Raw genomic sequence first — 22,559 nt, 5'->3', positions numbered from 1 at the left:
GGTCGATCAATTGCCTGGACTTCGTGCAGTTCATTTGGCTCTCCTGCACTTCGAGCACTTTCTCTGGAATCAGGCGGTATGTGTCTTCTCAGACAATGTATGGCAATGGCCTTTGTCAGTTGCCAGGGAGGCACCAAGAGCTCATCCCTGTGCTTGGAAGCTCAGCTTCTCTTCCATTGAGTGGGAAGCCATCTTTTAGGGATTTCAGTGGTGCATGTAACAGGAATGGACAATGTGCAGGCAGATTATCTCGGCCATCAGACTCTGGATCCAGGATCAAGGAGCACAGAGGTCGGGTGATTCTCATGGCACCCAACTGACTGAGGCCGCTGTGGTATGCTGACCTAGTTCGCTTACAGCTGAATCAGGGGCTCAAGCTTCCCTGTCATCCTTGTCTCCTTATGTAAGGCCCGCACTCCAGGATTCAGATTGCTTTGGTCTTATGGCCTGGCTGTTGAGTGCATATTTTAGTCTTCGGGTGAATTTGAAAGGGTGCCAATTTTAGAGTAATTCAGAGGTGATTGCAGAATGGAGCAGTATTTCAGTGACCAGACATCGGAGTATTTTTTGGGAAGGGTTACAGAAACTTCAAACATGATGGGCCAAGTGTGTTGAACTTGGGGGGGAATATGTGGAATTACTTGTAAGTTTCATGGCTCCATGTCATTCCCTACTTGGTTGGACTGAGAACTTTTCAGCACCCCCTCGTTTCTAGCAGTATCATTTATGTGGTGCCAGTAAGGCTGAGCAACATCAGATAAGTCAGTTAGGTTCATGAGTCTTGGCAAACTTTCTGTAGAGTTTCAAATTTTGGTATCAGCCAGGCAACACATGTTCCAGGATATTTTGTACTCCTGGTGGAATTCTGCATGTGTGAGATAGCAGTTCACATGAACAGTCTGATCTAAGCCAGCACAGGAGAAGGAAGTGACCCACTGTGCAGCGGTTCACTTTCCACCTCTACTGCCCATGTCTGCACTGATTCTGCATAGCATATGCAGAATTTTATGTGTCCTGAAGGGGGGGGGGGAGGAATTCTGCATAATGTACTCAATCAGGAATAATTTTATATATTTATCTGAAGGTATAAATCCATCATTTCATTTTTAGGTGGATTACAGCTCTACATACACAATTTAAGAGTTCAAACGAACTAGGGTTGGCACTGGGCAGTCTAGTATGGTATGTGTCCCGTATGTGGACATTCAGTTGAGGACGGGCTGGGGTGAGCTTTGATGGAAATTCCAGTAGATAGAACCTAAGCACACTACCGGGCAGGGCTCTTAAAAAGGACAATTTTAATTAAATGATTGATTTTTATGGAGCATGAAGGGTTGGGCAGACTGGATGGACCATTCGGATCTTTATCTGCCATCATTTACTATGTTACTGTGACATAGTATACATGGGTAATAAATATAGGACAGGGAGTACAGAATATATTTGTATTGGGGATAAAACAAGTTTCATTCAAACATTTAATTTAGTAACATTGTATCAAAGGAATGGATTCAAGTTCTTAAGCCTGTTTGCTCACATCTGCTTATTGGGATTCCAACATGGAATAGCAGTTGGGATAAACATCTTTGAACAAATGTTTGTTTGGTTTTTTTTTAAATAATATATTTTATTGATTTTCAAAAAGAACCAAACAATAACAGAACACCACAGTGTACAAAGCAATGAAATGAGTACCAACTTTCTTGTCACATTTCACCATGGTGTGCCAAGTTCCACCCCCCCCTCCCAAAAACACAAGATCAACCAAGAACAAGCCTTAATCCCCATTCCAGTGTGCCACAAACAGAAAAAGTTAAACATTCAACAAATGACTACGAGCTCTGGGCGTCAGAGTGGACCAAAAGGGTTCCCAACAAGAACGAAACATTCGCCCCTGCGGCATTTACAAATGTGTTTTTAGTGAGGATTTGAATGTCTTAAAGTCAGGTCAACAGATGGATAAGCGTGTACCCTTCAGAAAAGAGTCCTCAACCAGCACTAATGTCATACTAACCTGAACATTCCTCTTAATTTGCACAAAACTTACAGATAGCTTCATCTTTGCCGAGTTATTTACATAGTAATCTAGTGGAAGACTGCAGAAAAAGACCAGTGAGCCATTCATTTTTTATCCATTTGTTTGTTAACATGAGCATGTTTTGTTTTGTTTTTTATAGGCAGTTAAAAGACATAACTTAACCAAAAGGTGGCTCGTAAGGATGATTGAGGAAAGGGTAAGTGCAGGAATTTTCTGGCTAATTTACCCTTTTTTTGTTGTGGCCTTAGATAGGGGAGAGTGTGGCACAGTGGTTAAAGCCTCCAAACCTACATCCTCAGCACCTTGAGGTTGTGGGTCAAACCCATGCTGCTCCTTGTGACCCTGGGCAAGTCACTTAATCCCCCCATTGCCTCAGGTACATTAGATAGATTGTGAGCCCGCCGGGACAGATGGAAAATGCTTGAGTACTTAATAAATCCATGTAAACTGTTCTGGGCTCCCTTGGGAGAACGATATAGAAAATTGAATGAATGATAATTCTTAGTATGTGCGTTACATTTAAATAGTAAAGCAAATGCATTTTCCTACATTCTTTGTTTGTGCCAAGTAATGATTTTCATAGGATACCTGTATTCTCAAGAATTAAATTTAAGATCCTTATACTTGTCAACAGGGGTACTGTCCAATCTACATTTTCTTCCTTTTCCCTAACAACTGGTACAAAACTTGCTGTCTATGCAGGCGAATCATTAGATAATTCAGTCTCATATAAACTTGTTGTTGGACTTCTCAAACTTTGCATCAGATTTAAAACAGATCTAAAACAGATCTGTTTAATTAGACCTTTAATATAAATAACTTGTGATTTCTATATGAAGCCCTAGGACCCATATTAGGGAAGGATTTGTTGGGTGTTCAATTTTATGACCCTGTCCCTAATGTTTACTGCTACTCTTTAATGTCTACCAAAAGATTGCTCGGAAATCATAGTGAAATGCATGTGTCAAAGACTTTTGCTGCTCATTTTGGTGTTGGCAGCAGACTGATACTAATGGAGTTAGAGTCTTCTTTGTCTTTATAGCTGAACAGTACAAACTATATAAATCCAGAAAAAGCTAACACTTTCAATGGCTTGGTAATTTTGGAAAGCCCCAGAAGTAAAAAGCAGACAGCAACCATAAAATAACATTTATTAAAATAGCAGTCTTTGATAGTAGTGCGTCTACCATTTAGTAGACTTTGGATTTCCCGGAGACGTGTTTACGAGTCCTATGTCAAAGTTTTCGATCAGGTAGGCTATACCCGGAGGCAGCAGAATTGTGAAACGCTGGCCATCGTTGGTGTACCGATCGTGGAGATAAGTTTAATTTCCTTACCTATCTTAACTATTCCACCGCACAGAGCCTATAAATATTTCAGGGAAGGTTTTTTTATTCCAATGAGGTTTGTGCCCGACCACCTTAAGCCACATCTGTGGGGTGGGAGGGTTTGTTTTTGAGGCTTTTTCCTCCTTTTAATTTATTTTTGGCCTGTGTTTGTGTTGTTTTCACCTTGCACTGCTCATGTGAATGTGTTGTTTATTAATATTAAACCACACCATCCGATAATCACTGGATTCCAGATAATCACCCACTATAATATCAGAAATGCTGTCTCCATTTGTAAGATCTAAGTCCATTACTGCAGCATCCTACATGGGTTCCACTATCAACTTCTGGAACTGTTCAGCCTATAGAGAATTTTAGCAGTTTTCTAATTCGACCTTTATCTTTGCCAGCAATCTTTTTCTTCTTACCCCCCTTATGTACTTTCCTTCTATGTACTTTTTCTTTAAAATTGTAGTTCTCCCCCTCTTTCCTATTGTTTCCTGTGGCTTTAAAAAGCAGTTACCCAAGTATGTCCTGTAATGAATTATGTACATTTAATTTCTTAAAATGGTGGAGGGGCAAAATCAAAAAAAGCGTCTAAGTCCCCTTTTGGCCTAAGTCCCTAAACATTCAACCCAAAAGCAGGGAAAGTGTCCATAACCAAAACAAACGCAGTTATTGCAACACAAACATAAATATAAAGTGCAGGATAAAGTCTGGCTGTACTCCTAATATAGGCTTCTGATACAGTGAGTTACATTATAAGGTGAATATATATTCACCTTATAATGGTAAGCATGCAGTACAAAATCGGAATTGAGCTAGACTCAGAGAAACATAATGATAGATAAAGGCCAAATGGTTCATCTGCAGCATCCACTATCTCTTCTTCTCCATAAGAGATCCCATGTGCCTGTCCCATGCTTTCTTGAATTCAGACAGTCTTTTTCTCCACTACCTCTACTGGGAGATTATTACACATACCTACCACCCTTTCTGTAAAATTAGTATTTTCATAGATTACTCCTGAGCCTATCACCTCTTAACTTCATTCTGTGCCCTCTCATTCCGGAGCTTCCTTTCAAACGAGAGACTCGCCTCATGTGTATTTATGCCACATAGGTATTTAAACGTCTCTATCATATCTCCCCTCTCCCGCTTTTCCTCCAGAGTATACAGATTGAGATCTTTAAGTCTGTCCCCAAACACCTTATGACGAAGAACACTGACCATTTTAGTAGTCTTTTGAAGGTGCTGTCTCCAGAATTGTACACAATATTCTAAATGAGGTCTCACCAGAGTATTATACAGCTGCATCAATACCTCCTTTTTCCTACTGGCTATTCCTCTTCCTATGCACCTTTTCTGCCTGTTTGACCATCTTAAGATCATCATATACTATCACACCCAAGTCCCACTCCTCTTTCATGCACCTAAACTATACTATATCTTTTTTGTTTGCAGCCCAAATGCATGACCTTGCATTTCTTAGCATTAAATCTTAACTGCCAAATTTCTTCAGGTTCTTCCTCATGTTATTCACACCATCAGGGGTGTCTACTCTATTGAAGATTTTGGTATCATCTGCAAAGAGGCTAATCTTACCTGACAGCCCTTCAGCAATATCACTTAGAAAAATGTTACAAAGAACAGACCAAAGAACCAAACCTTGAGGCACACCACTAGTAACATCCCTTTCTTCAGAGCGATCTCCACTGGTCACTACACTCTGTCACCTTCCACTCAACCAGTTCCTGACCCAGTTTGGGGTCCATACCGAGAGCACTTAGTTTATTTATTAGATGTCTATGTGGAACACTGTCAAGGGCTTTGCTAGAATATAATTACACCACACCTAGTGCAATCCCTCTATTCAATTCTCTGGTCACTCAGTCAAAGCTCCCCTTTCTTTCTTCCTTCCTCCCCTGCCCTACCAGGCTCTGCACCCAGCCCCCTTCCTCTCTCCTTCCAATGCACTGCCAGGCTCTGCACCCTATTACCCCTCTCTCCCTCCCCTTGCAGGTCTGCCGTAAGCCCTGGTGGTTCAACAATGAGCCAGAAAAGGAGGAATCCCTACTGCCTCTTATCATGCCCATTCTAAAACATTACACCTCCTTCCCGCCTCCCAGACCTTTAGGAAACCTAATTTGAAAGCCCTGGTAGTCCAGCAGTGAACTGGGGCAGGAGCAATCTTCAACGCTCGTGCCCAGTGGAGAATAGCTATCTAAAATAGCTGCCATGAGTTCCCATGGTCTCATAAGGTTGCCTTGAGAGCTTGCAGCAACCATTTTAGATAGTGGCTCTGCACAGGGCAGGAGCGTAGGAAGATCGCTCCTGCCCTGGTTCACCGCTGGACCACCAGAGTTTAAGGCAGGCCCAGGGGAGACCTGCAATAGTTCTGGGAAGAGGGCAGGTGAGCGTTGACTCGAGTGTAAACTAAGACCCTATTATTTGGCCCCAAAATCTCAGTTTATGTTCGAGTGTATATGCTAAGTGGTTAAGATTATCTCAACACATTTTAGTAACAGACATCCGCTCTCACACACTCCAGTTATTTTCTAGTTGTCCTTTTATTCTAGATTTTTTAGCAAATCTTTTCACGTTCTTACTCCTTAACTTATTAAATGCATCTCATTCTTGCTGTTCTGGATTGTCATGGTTTAGTCTGCTCTAATTATGTAAATGATACCTTAGCTAAAACGTTCCAGATAATTATAATCTTACCTATACTTGAAAGAAGTGGTATAACATACTCAGATGTTATTGATTGGATGACTAGAACATGTTTTCAGTTTGGAGTACTGAAACAGCATGACCAATGCCACCAGGGTTGCAATAAGATGAAGTAAGCCAACCAGCCTTTACTGCTTCATCATTGCTCCAGAGTGCTACAGCATTATTCACAGAAGAGAACCCCTGGTTTTGAGCAGTATGCTTAGGTAACTGGAACATAGTGCAGATACATTCATAAAATGATGATCTGTTTTCTGTAATATTTCAGGAAAAGAATTTGAACGACCAAGCATACCACACTATTCAGGATCTTGAAACATATGCTGAGAACACACAGAGCTCGCTCCTCTACCTCATGCTGGAAACACTGGGTATGCTAATATTGACAGCTGGAGGAAACAAAAGGCCCCTTTTACAAAGCCACAGTAAATGCATTGAAGCCCATGGGCTTCAGTGCATTTACCGTGACTTTGTAAAAGGGGCCCGAAGTGTAATGGAACAGTATGAAAGTTCAGATATTTTCTGGAAAATTATCAGCATTTTCAACAAGCCCTGGTATTTTTGTGATAGAGCTATAAGCAGCAGGCTTCTTGCCGTGGAGGCAAGCCAACAAGGTCATGTACTTTTTGGGGCCTAGAGTGGGGAAGGACCTGCATGTAAAGGAAGTGTGGTACCTGTGAGAAAAATGGGCAAGAGAAGGGGGCTGCCTTGGGATGGGGGGGTGGGGATATTTTCTACCCAGACATTTCAGTGAAATTTGACCATGAGAAGAACTAGCATAAATGAAGGGATTTTTTCCTTTCTATTTTCTTAAAAGAAAAACATTTCAGAATAATCAATGAAACCTATAATTCTGTTATGCAGGTAGTTATGAATAACAGAAAAATTTCCAGCACTATCAATTATTCAATTTTAAGGTCATAAAACCACTTTCATCAGATCACAGTAAAACTCAATAAAGTAAAATGTTTGAACCAGTCAGCGGTGGTTGCTCATCTAGATCACTTTATTAAGTACATAACATAACATCGTACATTACTTATAACCCACATAACCGTAAGTTCAATACGGAGAACAAAAGATTAAAAATAACATAACTTAAGATGATTTAAATTAATTTGCTAAATATTTTGAAAAAAAGATGAGTTTTCAATTGAGTTCTAAAGTGCTCACCATACTTTGTCATTAGTCCTTTTATTTTCAACTTCATTTTATCATCAAAGTGTTTATCTATCTCAGTTTCTTTAATGCCACACTTCAACAGCAAAGTATATTGTCTTATTCCTTTTTTTTTTTTTTTTTTGATGGACCACAATTTAAGACTGGAAAAAGAAAGTAAGTCATGGAGAATTTGCACAGTGTATGTGTGTGTATTTACATATATATATATATATATATATATATATATATATATATATATATATATATATATATTGTGTTACACATGCACAATATCTGTCCCCATTTAAAAAAAAAAAGTCATGTCACACCCCCCCCCCCCAACAATAGACCCAAACTTTACAAAAATAATAAAAACCAGCAGGAGGGAAGCCCACTCCTCCAGCCTCGGCCATCCAAACCGCCCACCTTTAAATTAAAGAGTGGCAGGAGGGATGCCCACTCCCTCCTGCCAATAGGTGGCCCGCCTGCAGAACCAATCCCCACCAATGCCCTGATACCCCTCCATATCAGGACCCCTGAACCCCATACTTTAAAAACAGCAGGAGGGATGCCCACTTCCTCCTGCCTCGTCCATCCAGTCCCCCTGGCTCCCCTCATGCTCCCCACCCTGCCCTCGAAGAGAGCAGGAGGGATGCCCAGTCACTCCTTCTGGCAGACCCGCCACTCCAAAATGGCAAGTCTTCCCGGTGCATCCTGGGATTTATTGGGAGGGGCCTGAGGCCCTGATTGGTACAGATGCCCCCCGGGATGGGCCTTAAGCATCTGATTTAATCAGGGTGTTTAGCTCCCTGCCTTGTACATCCTGGGATTTACTGGGAGGAGTCTAAGACCCGATAGGCTCAAATGCCTAAGGCCTCTCCTAAGGGAGAGGCCATAAGCATCTGAGCCAATCGGGGCCTTAGGCCCCTCCACATGCATCCCAGGATGCACTGGGAAGGGAAATCCCGCCATTTTAAAGAAGCAGGCCTGCTGGCTGGAGGGACTAGGCATCCCTCCTGCTGTCTTCTTCATGTTAGATATGGGGGTGAAAAGGGAAGCATAGAGGGAAGCCGGGGATCAAGTGGCCAAGGCAGGAGAGAGTGGGCATCCCTCCTGCCAATTTTATTTTTTAAGTACAGAGGTTGGGAGTGGGGGGTATTGTGGGATTAGGGGGTCGGTTTCATGGGGGGCTACCCGGAGGCAGGAAGGAGTGGGAATTCCTCCTGCCACACTATAATTTTAAATGTGGGGGGTCCAGGTGGCCCAGGCAAGAGGGAGTGGGCATGCCTCCTGCTGATGTTCTGGGGGGGGGTTGGGAGGGTCTGAGTTTAAGAGGCAGGAGAGAGTGGGCATTCCTCCTGCCTCTCTTTTTTCAGAGGCTGTCGTGGCAATATAGCAGACCTGTCAGTAATATGAGGTCATTTGTAGTGGTCGCTTGATTTAGTGCATGCCTAAGCGATGTTAAAGCATCGATTGGAGTGCTCATTTTAATATTAATGACCTCTTTTAATATTTTTTTTTTTCATTTCTTTATTCATTTTTTCATCTTACATCAAGTGTACAATATTACATCAATTGAATCATATATATCACTTGAAATTCTTTCCTATTATTATCTTCAATATATATATTAAGCCCCTCCCCCACCCTCCCTTTTCACAAATATTGTAAATCAAGCATATCATACATGTAATATATTCAGAATATTGATTAAACCAATAATATAGCAATATATCCCGTCTTTCCCATTATTATAATTATAATATTAAAGAGGTCATTTGCATGGCAGGGTGAGAGGCTGCAGTGAACACACGGAAAAGCCCGTGTTGAGCCATTGTGTACATCGGTTGGTAAAATAAGGTCGAATCTAGATCGGTTCAACTGGTTTAGCGATGATCGTTAGATGCACGGTGAGTTTTGGCATTTGTATCAAAGTTTTTGAAAATCTAGATACACTATATTAACTAGTTGACCTTGATCTACATGTTTATTTATATCTTCAAAGAAATTAAGCAAATTTGTGAGACAAGGCTTCCCTTGGCCGAACCCATTCTGACTCTGTCCTATTAAATTATGTTTGTCTATGTATTCTGTAATTTAATTCTTTATAATAGTTTACACTATTTTGCCCAGCACTGAAGTTTGGCTAACCACTGTAAATTCATGGATCACCCCTGAAACATTTTTAAAAATTGGTGTTATATTGGTAACTTTCCAATCTTTGGGTACTACAGGCAATTTTAGCAACAGATTACTAAAGGAAGATTAGGTACTTACCTCGATAATCTTCATTCTGTTAACATAGCAAAGGTGAATATATCATACTTGTGAGCTGGCTGCAGGAGAGTGAAATTTAAATTTTTTAGCTCTACCTCTTTCTCCAGTGGAGCCCCCTTCAGTTAGTACCAAAACAATCGAACAGCACTAAGACTCAGAAAACAAAGAGGGGGTACAGGGAGTTTCCCCACAAACACACTTCTGTTCTGCTCTGTGAAAAAAATATCAAATAAGTTAAAATAACTTAGTGTGAAGAACCAAAAAACACCCACCAAAAACTCAACATGCATTAAGCTCGTTAACCTTGGAGTATCTTTCCCCTTGAAGAATTTTTTTCCTTGTTTTTTTAACCGACAGTATTAAATCTTTAGTAGTAGACACTGAACTGTGATCCAGAGAAATACGCAAGCTAATCTTACAGGAGATAGAAGGTGACAGATTGTTAATGCATTGCTATCAAACACCTGATTTGATGTTATTAGTGTAATCACTGTTATGTAATTCTCTCGGTAATCATTGTTACGTAATTCTCTCGGTAATGTCCAGATCTCTTCTAATCTGTAATCCGCCTAGAACCGCAAGGCACAGGCGGAATAGAAATCACTAATGTAATGTAATGTAATCTACCTTGTACTGGTTTGCTGACTGAGGTCTGGAAGGGAGGTAGGGATTGGCTTTGAAGAGGTTTTGTTACATTGGGAAAACAAATGTAAAATGCCCTTTTGATATTGCTAGAAGAGAAAAGCTATAAAATTGGTTTGTGGACATATTTTGCAACATATCCATCATGCTATCTAAAGAAAAGCTTATCTACCAAGCATGCTTACAGTGTGGCAGAAGTATTCTATTTTGCTTTTGTAAAGTTGTCAATTGAGCAGTGTATGCCGTTTCTTATATTTTTGCAAAATGTAGGTGTTAAGGACATCCATGCAGACCATGCTGCCAGTCACATTGGAAAAGCCCAAGGTATTGTCACCTGTTTAAGAGCAGTTCCTTACCACAGTAGCCGACGTAAAGTTTTGCTTCCAGTGAACATTTGCATACTGGTAAGATTGCCAAAGCTGATATGATGGTATACAGTACAGCTATGCCTTTATTGATTTTAGTGAGCAACTCTTTCTGACTGAAGGGAGGGCTAGGTCATGAAAATAATTCCTTGTACTAGTTTTTGGAGAGTTTCCCTGGAGGTTGGCTGCTGTGTGCCCAGTGTCATTCCTGTATCATGGTTTTGTTCTCATTTTAGCTTCTTCTGATGTCTTATCACCACTGTACAGTGAAGCATATAGTGAAACCCTGCTGGTGTTCATTAAATACAAGATTTTAAAAAAAGCCTAAGGAACATTAAAAAGTGCGGGCTATTGAAATTTTACAAAAGTGCGTTTCACTAATTGGATGAATAGGGTATGTAAGCGGGAATATGGGACAGGATAGTAAGCAACTGGGTGGGGTGGGAAGAGGGAAGAAATTAGTTCATGAAGTGTTTGAATGTTTCTGTGAGTATTGGGAGTATGATTGCATAGGTAGTTAGGCTGTAGTTGTTGGATGGTTGGTGCAGGGAAGTGTATGGCTGTGATTGTTGGAGGAGTTAGTAGAATGGAAAGCGATGAAAGGTAAAGTATAGGTAGTTGGAAGTTATTGGCTGCATGAGGCTAATAGATTTGTTGAGAATATGGTACAGGAGTGGTATGATCTCATCAGTGAACCTTTGGATATATTGGCTCCAGTATATTAGTAAGTGGTAAGTGTTGGTAAATGAAGGAATTATGGGGTTTTAAAGAGAAAATGAGGAGGCAAGAGAGGATATAGGAAAGAACAGGGAAGGTGGAAGACTAGCCAGTTTTCTTCAGTACTTATTTTCATATTTTTGTACCTTGTAAAAAAAATTATGTATATTCCAGTGCAATAGGGATAGTATGCTGAACTATAGAGTTGTCCTTCTGTGCTCATGAGCATACTGCAGAAGATGTCAATCATAGCTTTTCAACTTCTCCTCCTTCACAGTATCTGCTGCCTCCTTCAGTTCTTCCTTCTGCAGGCAAGCATGAAGGTGTTTTTCTGATCTGCTCTATTTCTTTATTGTTTTGCTTTTTTGTTTTGTTTTGGGAGGGTTGCATATTTTACTCAGCTTCAAGGGACTGCTGTGCCTGCTTGGAGAGGAGCAGATATTTAGACTACAGCTAGCAGATTTATCTTTCGGTACCTGTACAGCCAGCCTGCTGAAGATTTGTGGAGCTCAGGGTTCTGGGCTCTCGGCACTTGCTCACTTCCTTGACTTGGTCAGGACTTGAATTCAGGCTGTTAAACATCAAAAACGTCCTTCGGGGTAGAGAATCAGTCTAACTAAGGTCCAACTGATAGCCTGAAGATAACATAAGAATTGCCATACTGGGAAAGACCAAAGGTCCATCAAGCTGTTTCCAACAGTAGTCAATCCAGATCCCAAGTACCTATCTAGATCCCAAGTAGTAAAATAAATTGCATTCTTCTTATCCTTGGAATAAGCAGTGCATTTCCCCAAGCCATCTCGATAATGGCCTATGGACTTCTCTTTTAGGAAAATAGCCAAACCTTTTTTAAACCCTGCTAAGCTAACTGATTTCACCACATTCTCCAACAACAAATTCCAGATCCTAATACCCCTATATGATGTATTATTTGCACTGGTTAGGCAGCTGAAGAGCACCCTTGTGCCACACGGGAGGGGCAGGAACTTCAGACTAGAGAATGACGTGGAGAAAAAAATTGTCCCCGCAAACTGTCTGATCCCATTCGCACAATCCTTGAATAGTTATGATTTTATATTGAACTTATTTTATTAAAGTTGTTGTGACAGGGAAGAACTGCTCACTGGTGAAAATTTCCCTTTAAACCTTTTAAATTCTTTGAAAACTGCCCTAGTTCCAAAGGAGAGGAACACACCCAGTAAACCTGTAGCTAGCCTTAGAAGAATGCAAGGATTACGACAGAGAGGGAATACTACAGGGGAGAATAGGATTCCTGCCACTTGCCCCAGGTTCTAGCACTCAGCTTGGTCAATATGCAAGGCAAGCTGATAACATAATGTGTTAAAGAAGGAGGTGGGGGCTGAAACACACGGAATACAGAGAGCCCACCTCTGGTTGCCCAGAGAGAAGGGACAGAGAAAAAACCTTTTGAGTAATAAATTGAGCACACCTGGGAGCGAGAAGAGGCAGCCCCGGATTCTGAAGTCAGGAAACTTCAGGGAAAGCACAGAACTTCAGAGGAGACGCCAAGCTCCTGTGCCTGCACAAAGGGGAAGCTTTTCACAGAAAGGTAGCAAAGCTGATAGAAGTGTAATTCCAGGGCAGGGCATAGCTAGGAGGAAGGGGCAATAGGAGTTTGCTCAGTTAGAAGTTGCCCTGGTGGAGCCTTTGAACTCTTTCTCATATGAGGGCGAAGAACTTACTGATAAAGAATACATTATAGAAATAGAGAGCAGTTTCCCTGACTGGTAAAGTTTAGGTAGTTGGACAGAAGGAGAAACCCCTATGGAATGGGACTATGAGCCATAGGAGGAAGGCATGAGTGAATAGTATAGTGTTCTGTTACCTGAGAGAGTATTTAATATGAAAGCAGATGGTTCTAAAGATTGTTGTATACAGTGTGCTTTGGAATGAATGCAAGGACTTAGACCATTAGGGCTAAGAACCTGATTTTCCCCTAAGGCAAGGAAAGAGATTGCTATATAAGAAGGGGGAAGGTTTGGGAACTTGAATATGTTATTGCCCTGTAACAGAGTAGAAGCCCTTGCATTGTCAGAAACCCATGATAACAGGGGGGAACTCTGGTGGGACTAGCACCATCATGGTGTAATGGGTGGTACGGTTCCCCTATCCCACTGACCCAGAGATAGAGACAAGTCAGGAAGGAAGTGATGTTTATGGGAAGGCTAGAGAGAGCTTCTTAGTGGTGATATTTAAAGTACTTAAGTAAGCTGCAAAGCACACAAGAAGAGAAAGGCGAAGGCAGGGTGGCCTCGGCCGGCCCTGGTGCCTAGCTAAAGGAACCCAGGTTCCAAGAACTTTTTCTTGCCACCAAAGATGCGCTGGGAGGGCAGCAGTGCCGTCTGAAGGTCAGATGTTCATTGAAGTTTGAGGAATGCTAATTAGAGAATGACACGGTGACAAAATTCATCACCGTTCCCGTCCCTGCGGATAACCGTGGGAAACCATCTTCATGTCATTCTTTAAGGAGAGAGGGAAGAATCAGAGTATGAATGGCCACAACCACTGACCCGCAAGCTTTGCTTTGAAGAATGCTGGTGTAGAAGGATTGAGGTTAAAATAGACACTAGAAAATGACATGGGATTATTTCCCACGGTTATCAACAGGGACGGGAACGGTGATGAATTTTGTTACCGTGTCATTCTCTAATGCTAATGAACTATTTTTGGCCATTCAAACCCTGACTGGAGTGTCCTGTGATTTGTGCACCCGTGGAAAGGTATTTTTCTTGTAAGTGGCAATTAAGCCCATACAGTGAACTATAAGTGACCATAATAAATGTTTTGTTTGAATTTTGGTGCAAGACTCAGTTTTTATTCTGACTTGTCATCATTATCCTGAGGCCCCCTCCAAGGAGTGCTGGATCGTGCACTAGTGGCAGTGGTCGGCTCTTTGTGTTTCTGGCAGACCCAGACCCCACCACGTTGTACAATTGTCATTTTATAAATCACATATAATACAAAACAAGGGTCAACAAAACCCCTGTTTCCTCTCTCTCTCACAAATATCCCCTCCACTATCGAGAAAATTGAACAAGCCAAATTACTATAGAATGTTCCACAGAGAAAATCATTCTAACAGAATACCACAGTCGCACATTGCAGGAATAGTGTTAGGGTAGATCAACTGTCCCCTGGAAGCTGAAGAAGGCACAGCCTCTTAGTGGGCTTTGTGGTCTCCAGCTATATCTAATACCAGCTCTTCAGGATACCCATTTCAAATCTGATATATTCTAAGATTCGCAAAACCAGAAGTTATATGTGCGAGAGACTCGGCAGAGGGAAGGCCTCGGTGCAGGCCTTGGAAGATTGCTCTCCATAGCAGCTGAGGCTAAGGGGGGGGAGAGCCTGCTGGACTCGCAGAGATGCTGACCTGGGTGTAATTTTTCTTTTTTTTCTTTTTTTTACCGGGGAGCAAGACCTTTTACCACTCCCATGGGGCGGTAAAAGGCCTTGTTCCCCTTTCGGCGGTAGACAGCCCAATTTTATTTCCTGTCCCCATGGTTAAACCGTGGTCCACCGCGGTTTGCCATAGTGTTCAGTCGCCATGTCAAGCTCTACTTCGGATTTAGCCATTCAACAGGCCTCTAGACCTGGAGACAGGCAGATGGTCCCATTGGGAGGAATGATGCACCTTCTTGAGCCCCAGGACAGCGACCCTGCATACTGTAAGGGCATAGATGCTTCATAGCTCAAGAAAAGACATTAGCTTCATTCTTAAGGAGCAAGGAGACATGCCTTCGCAGGCCTTTACCCCAGAGTTCATTAATCTCTGGCAGGCTTGTGTTCAAGTCAGAACTCCACCAGTCATGTTTGCTGCCTTATAGTACTACTGCTAAGGATCATGGTGGCCTTTAAAACAGGAGAAAATGGAGATCACTTCTTATCCCGCTAGACATGAGGGACTTTAGAGTAGTTGTTTGTTCCATGGGGTGTACCTGGACTGGTTCAGATGTATTCGGGGAGAATGTTCGGAAGGTTGGTAGGAAATGATAAGAGAGTGAGGTGATTAGTGAGAAACTGGAGCTTATAGCAGGAATTTTTATGCCTGTGAGCAGGTGTAAATGCTGGCATTTAGTTGTTTTTGTTTTTTAAATCTACAGTACTCCTCCAAAATTCACGGGGGTTCCATTCAAGGAACATCTGTGAATTTCAAAAAATCGTAAATGTGGTTTAAGAGCGGATCAGAAGCAGGAAAGGGCAGCTGGGGAGGTGGCGGGTGCTGAAAATTGGGCGTGGGATCATTCTTAGCATTTTCTGACCGCCTCTTCCGGGAACTAAAGTCAGGCTACACCAATCAGGATCTGCTTTGTCACACTATCTGGCATGTCAATGCAGCTCCTGATTGGTGTAACCTGACTTTAATACCAGGAAGAGGCAGTCAGAAAATGTAAAATGGGGTGTCCACATAGGTATACTAGACCCTCCCAGACCACATTCTCTCCTTATCATACCTCCTGGCAATGTAAACATGGTGAACATGAAAACACACTCACTCCCACACTCACACTCACTCCAGGGGTGCCTGGTTCAAATCCCACTGCTGCTCTTTGTGAACTTGAGCAAGTTATTTTGCCCCAGCTAAATTAGTGTACCTGAATTTAATTCACTTTGAGCTACTACTGAAAAGGTATGAGCAAAATCCAAATAAGCAAATCTGTCTGGAGATCCTTATAAAGTAAGATTCTATAAACGGTGCCTTAAGTTGAAAATTTTATTAGTATTTTATATATACAGAAAAACATTTAGGAAACAATAATAGCCCCCCTGAAAAAAAGCTCTTAAAAGGCAAAATGTAGGCACCTAAAAAACCAGCGCCAGAATCGCACCTACAGAAGTATTTTGCCATGCCTAAAGCCACTGTAGGCATGGTTAACACCAAAAGTGGCATTGGGCAATTCATTTGAAAGGTAGGCGCCAGAAATGTAGGTCTTGAAAACCCTGGCCTACATTTCCAGCGCCTACTTTACACGTGGCTGTGATTCTGCAACCGGTGCAGGTACATGAGGCACCAGCCAATATGGGCACCAGTTACAGAATCCGGCCATAAGGACATTAGCAGCCTCTTTGCTAAAAGTTTTTTCCCATTTTGCATCTATGGGAAAACAGTGACTTTTTAGTATTTTTTTTTATCAGAGTAATACTGAATTCCTATGTCTCCATTAAATTTTGTTATCAGCAGTTAGAGACAGGAAGAGCAATGGTTGAGTTATAGGCATTTGAGAGCCTGCAGCCAGGATCAAAACATTGATCTCCAAAGTGCAGCCCCTGAAGTTTTCCATTGCAGCGCTCAGACAATTAACTGAAATGCTTTTCAAATCCTGTAAATGTGTTAATTTCAATCTTACCCACTTGATATAGTAACTGCAAATGGTCTCTTAAGTGTGTTACTCTCTTAAGTGTTTGCTACTGTTGACGATCCAAAATAAAGTGAGTTTTTAAAATATATCCTTGAAGTGTTATAGAATCAATATTAAATTTTAATGTTTAATACCCAATCTGAATAAGCATATTTATAAAATTAGTACTATGTGTAAGCTTGAAATTAGTACTATGTATAAGCTTGAAATCTTTTGGTGGCTCTCAGAGCTTTCTTGTATTCACATTGTGAACATAAGAACATAAGAAATGCCTTCACCGGATCAGACCGTGGTCCATCTTTTCCGGCGATCCGCACACACGGTGGCCCATTTAGGTACTCCTTTTTGGAGACCCGGATTTCCCGTATCCCTCAATGTGATTTGCAAGAAGGTGTGCATCCAACTTGCGCTCGAAACTCGGAACAGTATTCTCCACCACAACCTCCTCCGGGAGAGCATTCCAAGCGCCAACCACTCACTGTGTGAAACAGAACTTCCTAGCATTTGTCCTAAACCTGCTGCCACTCAGTTTCAGGCTATGACCCCTTGTCCGTGTCACCTCCGAAAATGTTAGTAATGCTGTTTCCTGGTCTATTTTATCAAATCCCTTTAATATTTTAAAAGTCTCTATCAAATCCCCTCGCAATCTTCTCTTCTCGTGGGTGAATAGTCCCAGTTTTCTGAGGCATTCGTAGCTCAAATTTTCCATACCTTTGACTAGTGGCCCTTTAAATTAAAAAGTTTGGAGACCACAGGATTAAAGCAGAGTAGTGAGTATTGTAGAGCTGGAGTTCAGTCTCTACTCGGTTACATCAAGTTGTGCAGCAAAGCAATAGTTTAAAAGATAGGACTAAACCTTCAACAGTTCTTCTTTACCATATAAGAGAAAAGGGTAATCTCTAATGCAAAAGCAATGTATGAAGAATCTCACATGGAATCTTATTAAAGAGAATGTGATACAAACTGTTCATTTCTGTGTTCAAACTGTATATGGTGGGATGTCAATGCCACTTAACTAGAGAAAATTACTGTATATACTCGAATATAAGTTGATCTAAGACGTGGTATACTTTTTCCCCTAAAAAAGGTTGACTCAAATATGATGGGAGGGTGTTAATATTCATGTGCCCTGCCACCCCCTCCCTCATTCCCTCCCCTGACAGGCTCTGCCCCCTGCCCCCTCCCTCCTTGCACAGTATAAATTTGCTATTGTCGCATCAAATGTGATCCTCTGCCTCCAACGCTGCTCATCTCCTGCTGCCCATCTGCTGTTGATTTCATACTCTTTTAAATTACATGGGTCTTTTTTCTCTCAGCATGGTGCTTCTCAAGAAGATTTTATAAGAAGAAGTGAAGAAAAAAAGGTCAGAGATGTCATATTTGACATTGCCAGTCAAGCACATCTTCATCTGGAACATGTGAGTGATTTTATTTCAATATTTTGTGCTATTTTTTACATTTTTTTGCAGTAAATATATTGTAGCCCAACTTCAACTAGGTAGAGCAATAATTTTTTTTTTTTTTTTAATTCTTTATTCATTTTCACTTCAATTAACAAGTATACAATATGATATCTTATAATATACAAAATCACTTGTACATTCTTAACCATAAATCTTAAATACTTTAAATTACCCCCCCCCATCCCATCCTCCCAACCCTCTCTATATCAATAAAATTCATTCATATATGTATTATATCCCTTCTTATTATAAAATTTCAAACATTTAAAGGTGTCTAATCATTTGAATATTCAATCAATGGCCCCCATATCTTTTTAAACCTATCATAATTCACATTCTGTAAAGCAAGAACTCTTTCCATTTTATATGTATAACATACTGAATTCCACCAAAAGGTATAGTTAAGTCTTGTATAGTCTTTCCAATTTCTAGTGATGTGTTGAATGGCAACTCCTGTCAATATTAATAATAATTTATTGTTAGATATTGAAATTTGACTTTTAAACCTCATTGAAGGACCAAATAAAATTGTGTCATATGACAAGGCAACAAAGTTTTCTAATAGCAAATTAATTTGGGGCCAAATTGATTTCCAAAAGGCATTAATACAAGGACAGAAATAAATTAAATGATCTAAAGTCCCTGCATCCTTATTACAATGCCAGCATCTATTAGACCTAGAAGTATCTACTTTTTGTAAACGAACTGGGGTCCAAAACACTCTATGCAATAAAAACAACAATGTTTGCCTCATAGATGCCGACATTGTAGACTTTAATCTCCAAGACCAAATTTGTGGCCATAGAGATGCAGAAATTTGGTGCTTGATCTCAATGCTCCAAATATCCCTCAACCCAGTTTTCTTTTTTTTATTCAGATATTCATTAAGTAATTTATACCACTGTGCGGCTTTGTGACCCAAGAAATCCGCCTGAAAGCAAAGGAATTCCAAACTATATTGATTGTTAAGATTCTTCCATTCAGGGAACCTCTCCTGAATAGCATGCTTCAACTGCAACCATCTAAAATTTTGTGTCTTATTTAAACCATATTTATGTTGCAATTGTGAAAAACTAAAGCATCAAACCATTTAAAATAATATCATTCAAAGTACGAATACTTCCAATAACCCATTGCTTCCAGCCGAATTGACATCCGCCAATTTTAATCTTGGAGTTCAGCCAAATGGATTGATGTAATGATTTAGAAATTGGAATAGGTGTCAAATTACTAATATAACGTAAAGTTTTCCAGGTATCAACCAATATTTTATTCTCTTTATATGTTCTAGGTATTTTTATACTAAGCAAATGCACCAGATGTATAGGAAACAGGAGTCGCCATTCTAAATATAACCAGTCTGGGACATTCTCCATGAGCTCTGGGAGGATCCAATACATACCCTGATGTAGAATATATGCTTGATGATACCTATAAAAATTTGGAAAATTTATCCCCCCCTCCGAAATTGATTTTTGTAAAGATACTAATGCAATTCTTGGTCTTTTACCCAACTAAACAAATTTCGTAAGAATACCATTCAATTTTTTATAAAATGACCCCTGAAAAAAAACTGGTATCATACTCATTTGATAGCAAACTACAGGCAATATCATCATTTTTATAGTTTGAACTCTCCCCCACCATGATAAATGCAACGGATTCCATTTTTCACACATTTCTATTACTTTTTTCAATAAAAGTTTTTCATTCTCCTTTACTGTGTCTTCAATATTGTTTTTAATAAAGATACCTAAATATTTTAAACCCTCATCTTTCCAGCAAAAGGAAAAAGAATTAAATAATCCCTTGACACAATGAACATTAAGCAGGAGAACTTCAGACTTACTCCAATTAATCTTATATCCTGAAAACTTTCCAAATCTCTCTATCAATTCAAGTAAGCATGGAATGGTGGTCTCTGGATTTCTCAAATAAAGCAGAATATCATCCTCATAAGCAGAGAGTTTATATTCCCAATTCGAATAAGGAATACCCTGTATCTCCCTTGCCTGATTAATAGCAATTTAACAGGGGCTCCAAAACAATATCAAAGAGCAATGGAGATAAGGGACAACCCTGTCTAACTCCTCTTCACAAGTCAAATCTGTCTGATAAACTATTATTAATGTATAATCTTGCACCAGGAGAGCTATACAGCGTCTGAATCATTTGAATAAAACCAGATCCCACCCCAAACCATTCTAATGCTTGATACATAAAATTCCACTCCACTCTATCAAAAGCCTTTTATGCAACTAGAGAGACCAAGAAAGTTGGATCATTCATATTTTTTTGTTAAATTTAAAGTATGAAAAGCCAATCTAGTATTATGAGAAGAATGTCTCCTTGCAACAAATCCTGTTTGGTGAGTATCAATAATAAAAGGGAGAGCTTTTGCCAATCTTAAAGCCAATAATTTAGCAATAATTTTCCCATCCACATTTATTAATGAAATAGGCCTGTAGTTTGAAACCAAAGTAGGATCTCTGTTTGGCTTCGGCAAAACAATAACCAACAAATCTGCCATAGTACCTGAAATACAACCTTTAGTCAGTTGATATTGATATAAATTTAACAGATATGGTAAAAGGTTAATTTGAAATGATTTATAAAATTCTACTGTATAACCATCACCACCTGGAGCGGATCCAGCTCTAAGAGACCTCAATGCTGTTTCTAATTCTTTTAGAGATATAGGTTCTTCTAAACTTCCTTTTATATGTTAAGGAATTTGTGGTCCATTAATTGAGTTTAAAAATTGTCTACCATCTTGTTCCTTGTTTCTATAAGTCTCTGAAGAATATAATTCCTTGTAGAAAGCCAAAAACTGTTGTAAATTATGCTCATTTTTAGTATATGATTCTCCTTTGTTATCTTTTATTACAACAATCTTTGTTTTCCTTTTTTTTACCTTAAGATAATTTGCTAATAATTTCCCAGCCTTATTTGAATTTCCATAATACTGAGCTTGCTGATAAAATATATCATTCCTAACAAGCTTTGAAGATAATTCATTATATTTGGCTTTAGCTTTTAACAAAATTTGTAATGTACTTTGTTTCCATTTATTAATTAATTTATTTTCTAGAATTTTAATTTCTTTTTCCAAATCATAAAATTGTTTTTTATTTTGTTTTCTAACATGCGCTGAATATGAGATAATATGACCTCTCATTGTTGCTTTAAATGCATCCCATAACACCTCACTATTAATATCACCAGAATCATTGAATTGAAAAAACTCAATCATTTTTGATTTAAACTCTTCAATAAAATTTAAATCTGCAATCAAAGTATTATCAAACCTCCAAATCGGCTTTACCTCAACTTGTTCATCTAATTGTAATTCAATCCAAACACCACCATGATCAGATAAAATGATAGGATCTATGATGGCTTTAGTCACTTTCTGAGCTAATTTATTTGAAACAAATATATAATCAATTCTTGAAAAAGACTTATGAACTTGTGAACAAAAAGAAAATTCCCGATCATTAAAATGAAGAATACGCCATATATCTATTAAATCACAAGATTGAGCCAAATTATCTAACCCTAATGATTTTATAATTTTACTTGGACTTTTATCCATAATCGGGTCCATTACAGCATTGAAATCTCCAGCAACTACCAAATTGGAAGCAGCCAGTGGTAATAATAATTGTTGTATACTTTTAAAAAACTCCATTTGATTTGAATTAGGAGCATATAGATTAAACAAATCAAGGGTATTATTTCCCATGCTCATTTTGACATGCACCCACCTACCCAATGGGTCAGCAGCAATCATCTGAAAATTCGCTAAACATTTCTTACTTATTAATATAGCAACCCCCGCCTTTTTTCCATTTGCTGGAGCAAAAAAACATTTTGAAATCCATCCTCCTTTCAGCTTCCTAGATTCATTAAATGACAGGTGTGTCTCTTGAATGAAATATACATCAGAGTTCTGCTTTTTAAGGAAATCTAACATTTTCTTTTTCTTGATCATATGATTGAGGCCATTTACATTTAATGAAAAAAATGTAACCATCATTCAACTAAAAATTTATTCCAATAATAATATACATTTTTAATTATTATAGAATGATTAGACACCAGCACTATCTTAATTTCTAATAATAAATAAATTAAATATCCATTCCCTTTATTCCCAAAATTCATCATTAAACATATTATTTAAAAAACCCCAACCCCATCCCTCCAAAACCCTCCCACCATTTGGTAACACTTGTAACGCACATAGGATATGTAACCCCTACACTCCCCCCAGGCAACGTTTAAAACATTTCATCTTTGTCAGAATAATAAAAATATATTTGTTTTTTTTAAAAATAGCCTTATCTTAATTCATTTAATTAAAAAATTAAATACTCCTATTAAAGTAAAATTCATAAACCTTTATATTTGATCAATTCTTAACTCAAAATCAATTAATTACCCATATATAC

General features: G+C 39.4%; 1 protein-coding gene across 5 annotated transcripts in view; it reads left to right on the top strand.

The window, feature by feature from the left end:
* The window catches only part of NDUFAF6 (NADH:ubiquinone oxidoreductase complex assembly factor 6), a 59,232-nt gene that overhangs the window by 9,320 nt on the left and 27,353 nt on the right, over positions 1-22,559 (top strand). For all 5 annotated transcript variants that reach the window (XM_033933173.1, XM_033933171.1, XM_033933175.1 and 2 more), the window contains 4 exons: positions 2,178-2,234; positions 6,368-6,470; positions 10,450-10,583; positions 17,959-18,060. In XM_033933173.1, coding sequence (XP_033789064.1) covers positions 2,178-2,234; positions 6,368-6,470; positions 10,450-10,583; positions 17,959-18,060 — 396 coding nt within the window. The remainder of the gene's footprint in view (positions 1-2,177; positions 2,235-6,367; positions 6,471-10,449; positions 10,584-17,958; positions 18,061-22,559) is intronic.

The sequence above is a fragment of the Geotrypetes seraphini genome, chromosome 2 (assembly GCF_902459505.1).
Source record: "Geotrypetes seraphini chromosome 2, aGeoSer1.1, whole genome shotgun sequence".
Classification (NCBI taxonomy): Eukaryota; Metazoa; Chordata; class Amphibia; order Gymnophiona; family Dermophiidae; genus Geotrypetes; species Geotrypetes seraphini.
This window is presented reverse-complemented; position numbering and strand designations above follow the sequence as displayed.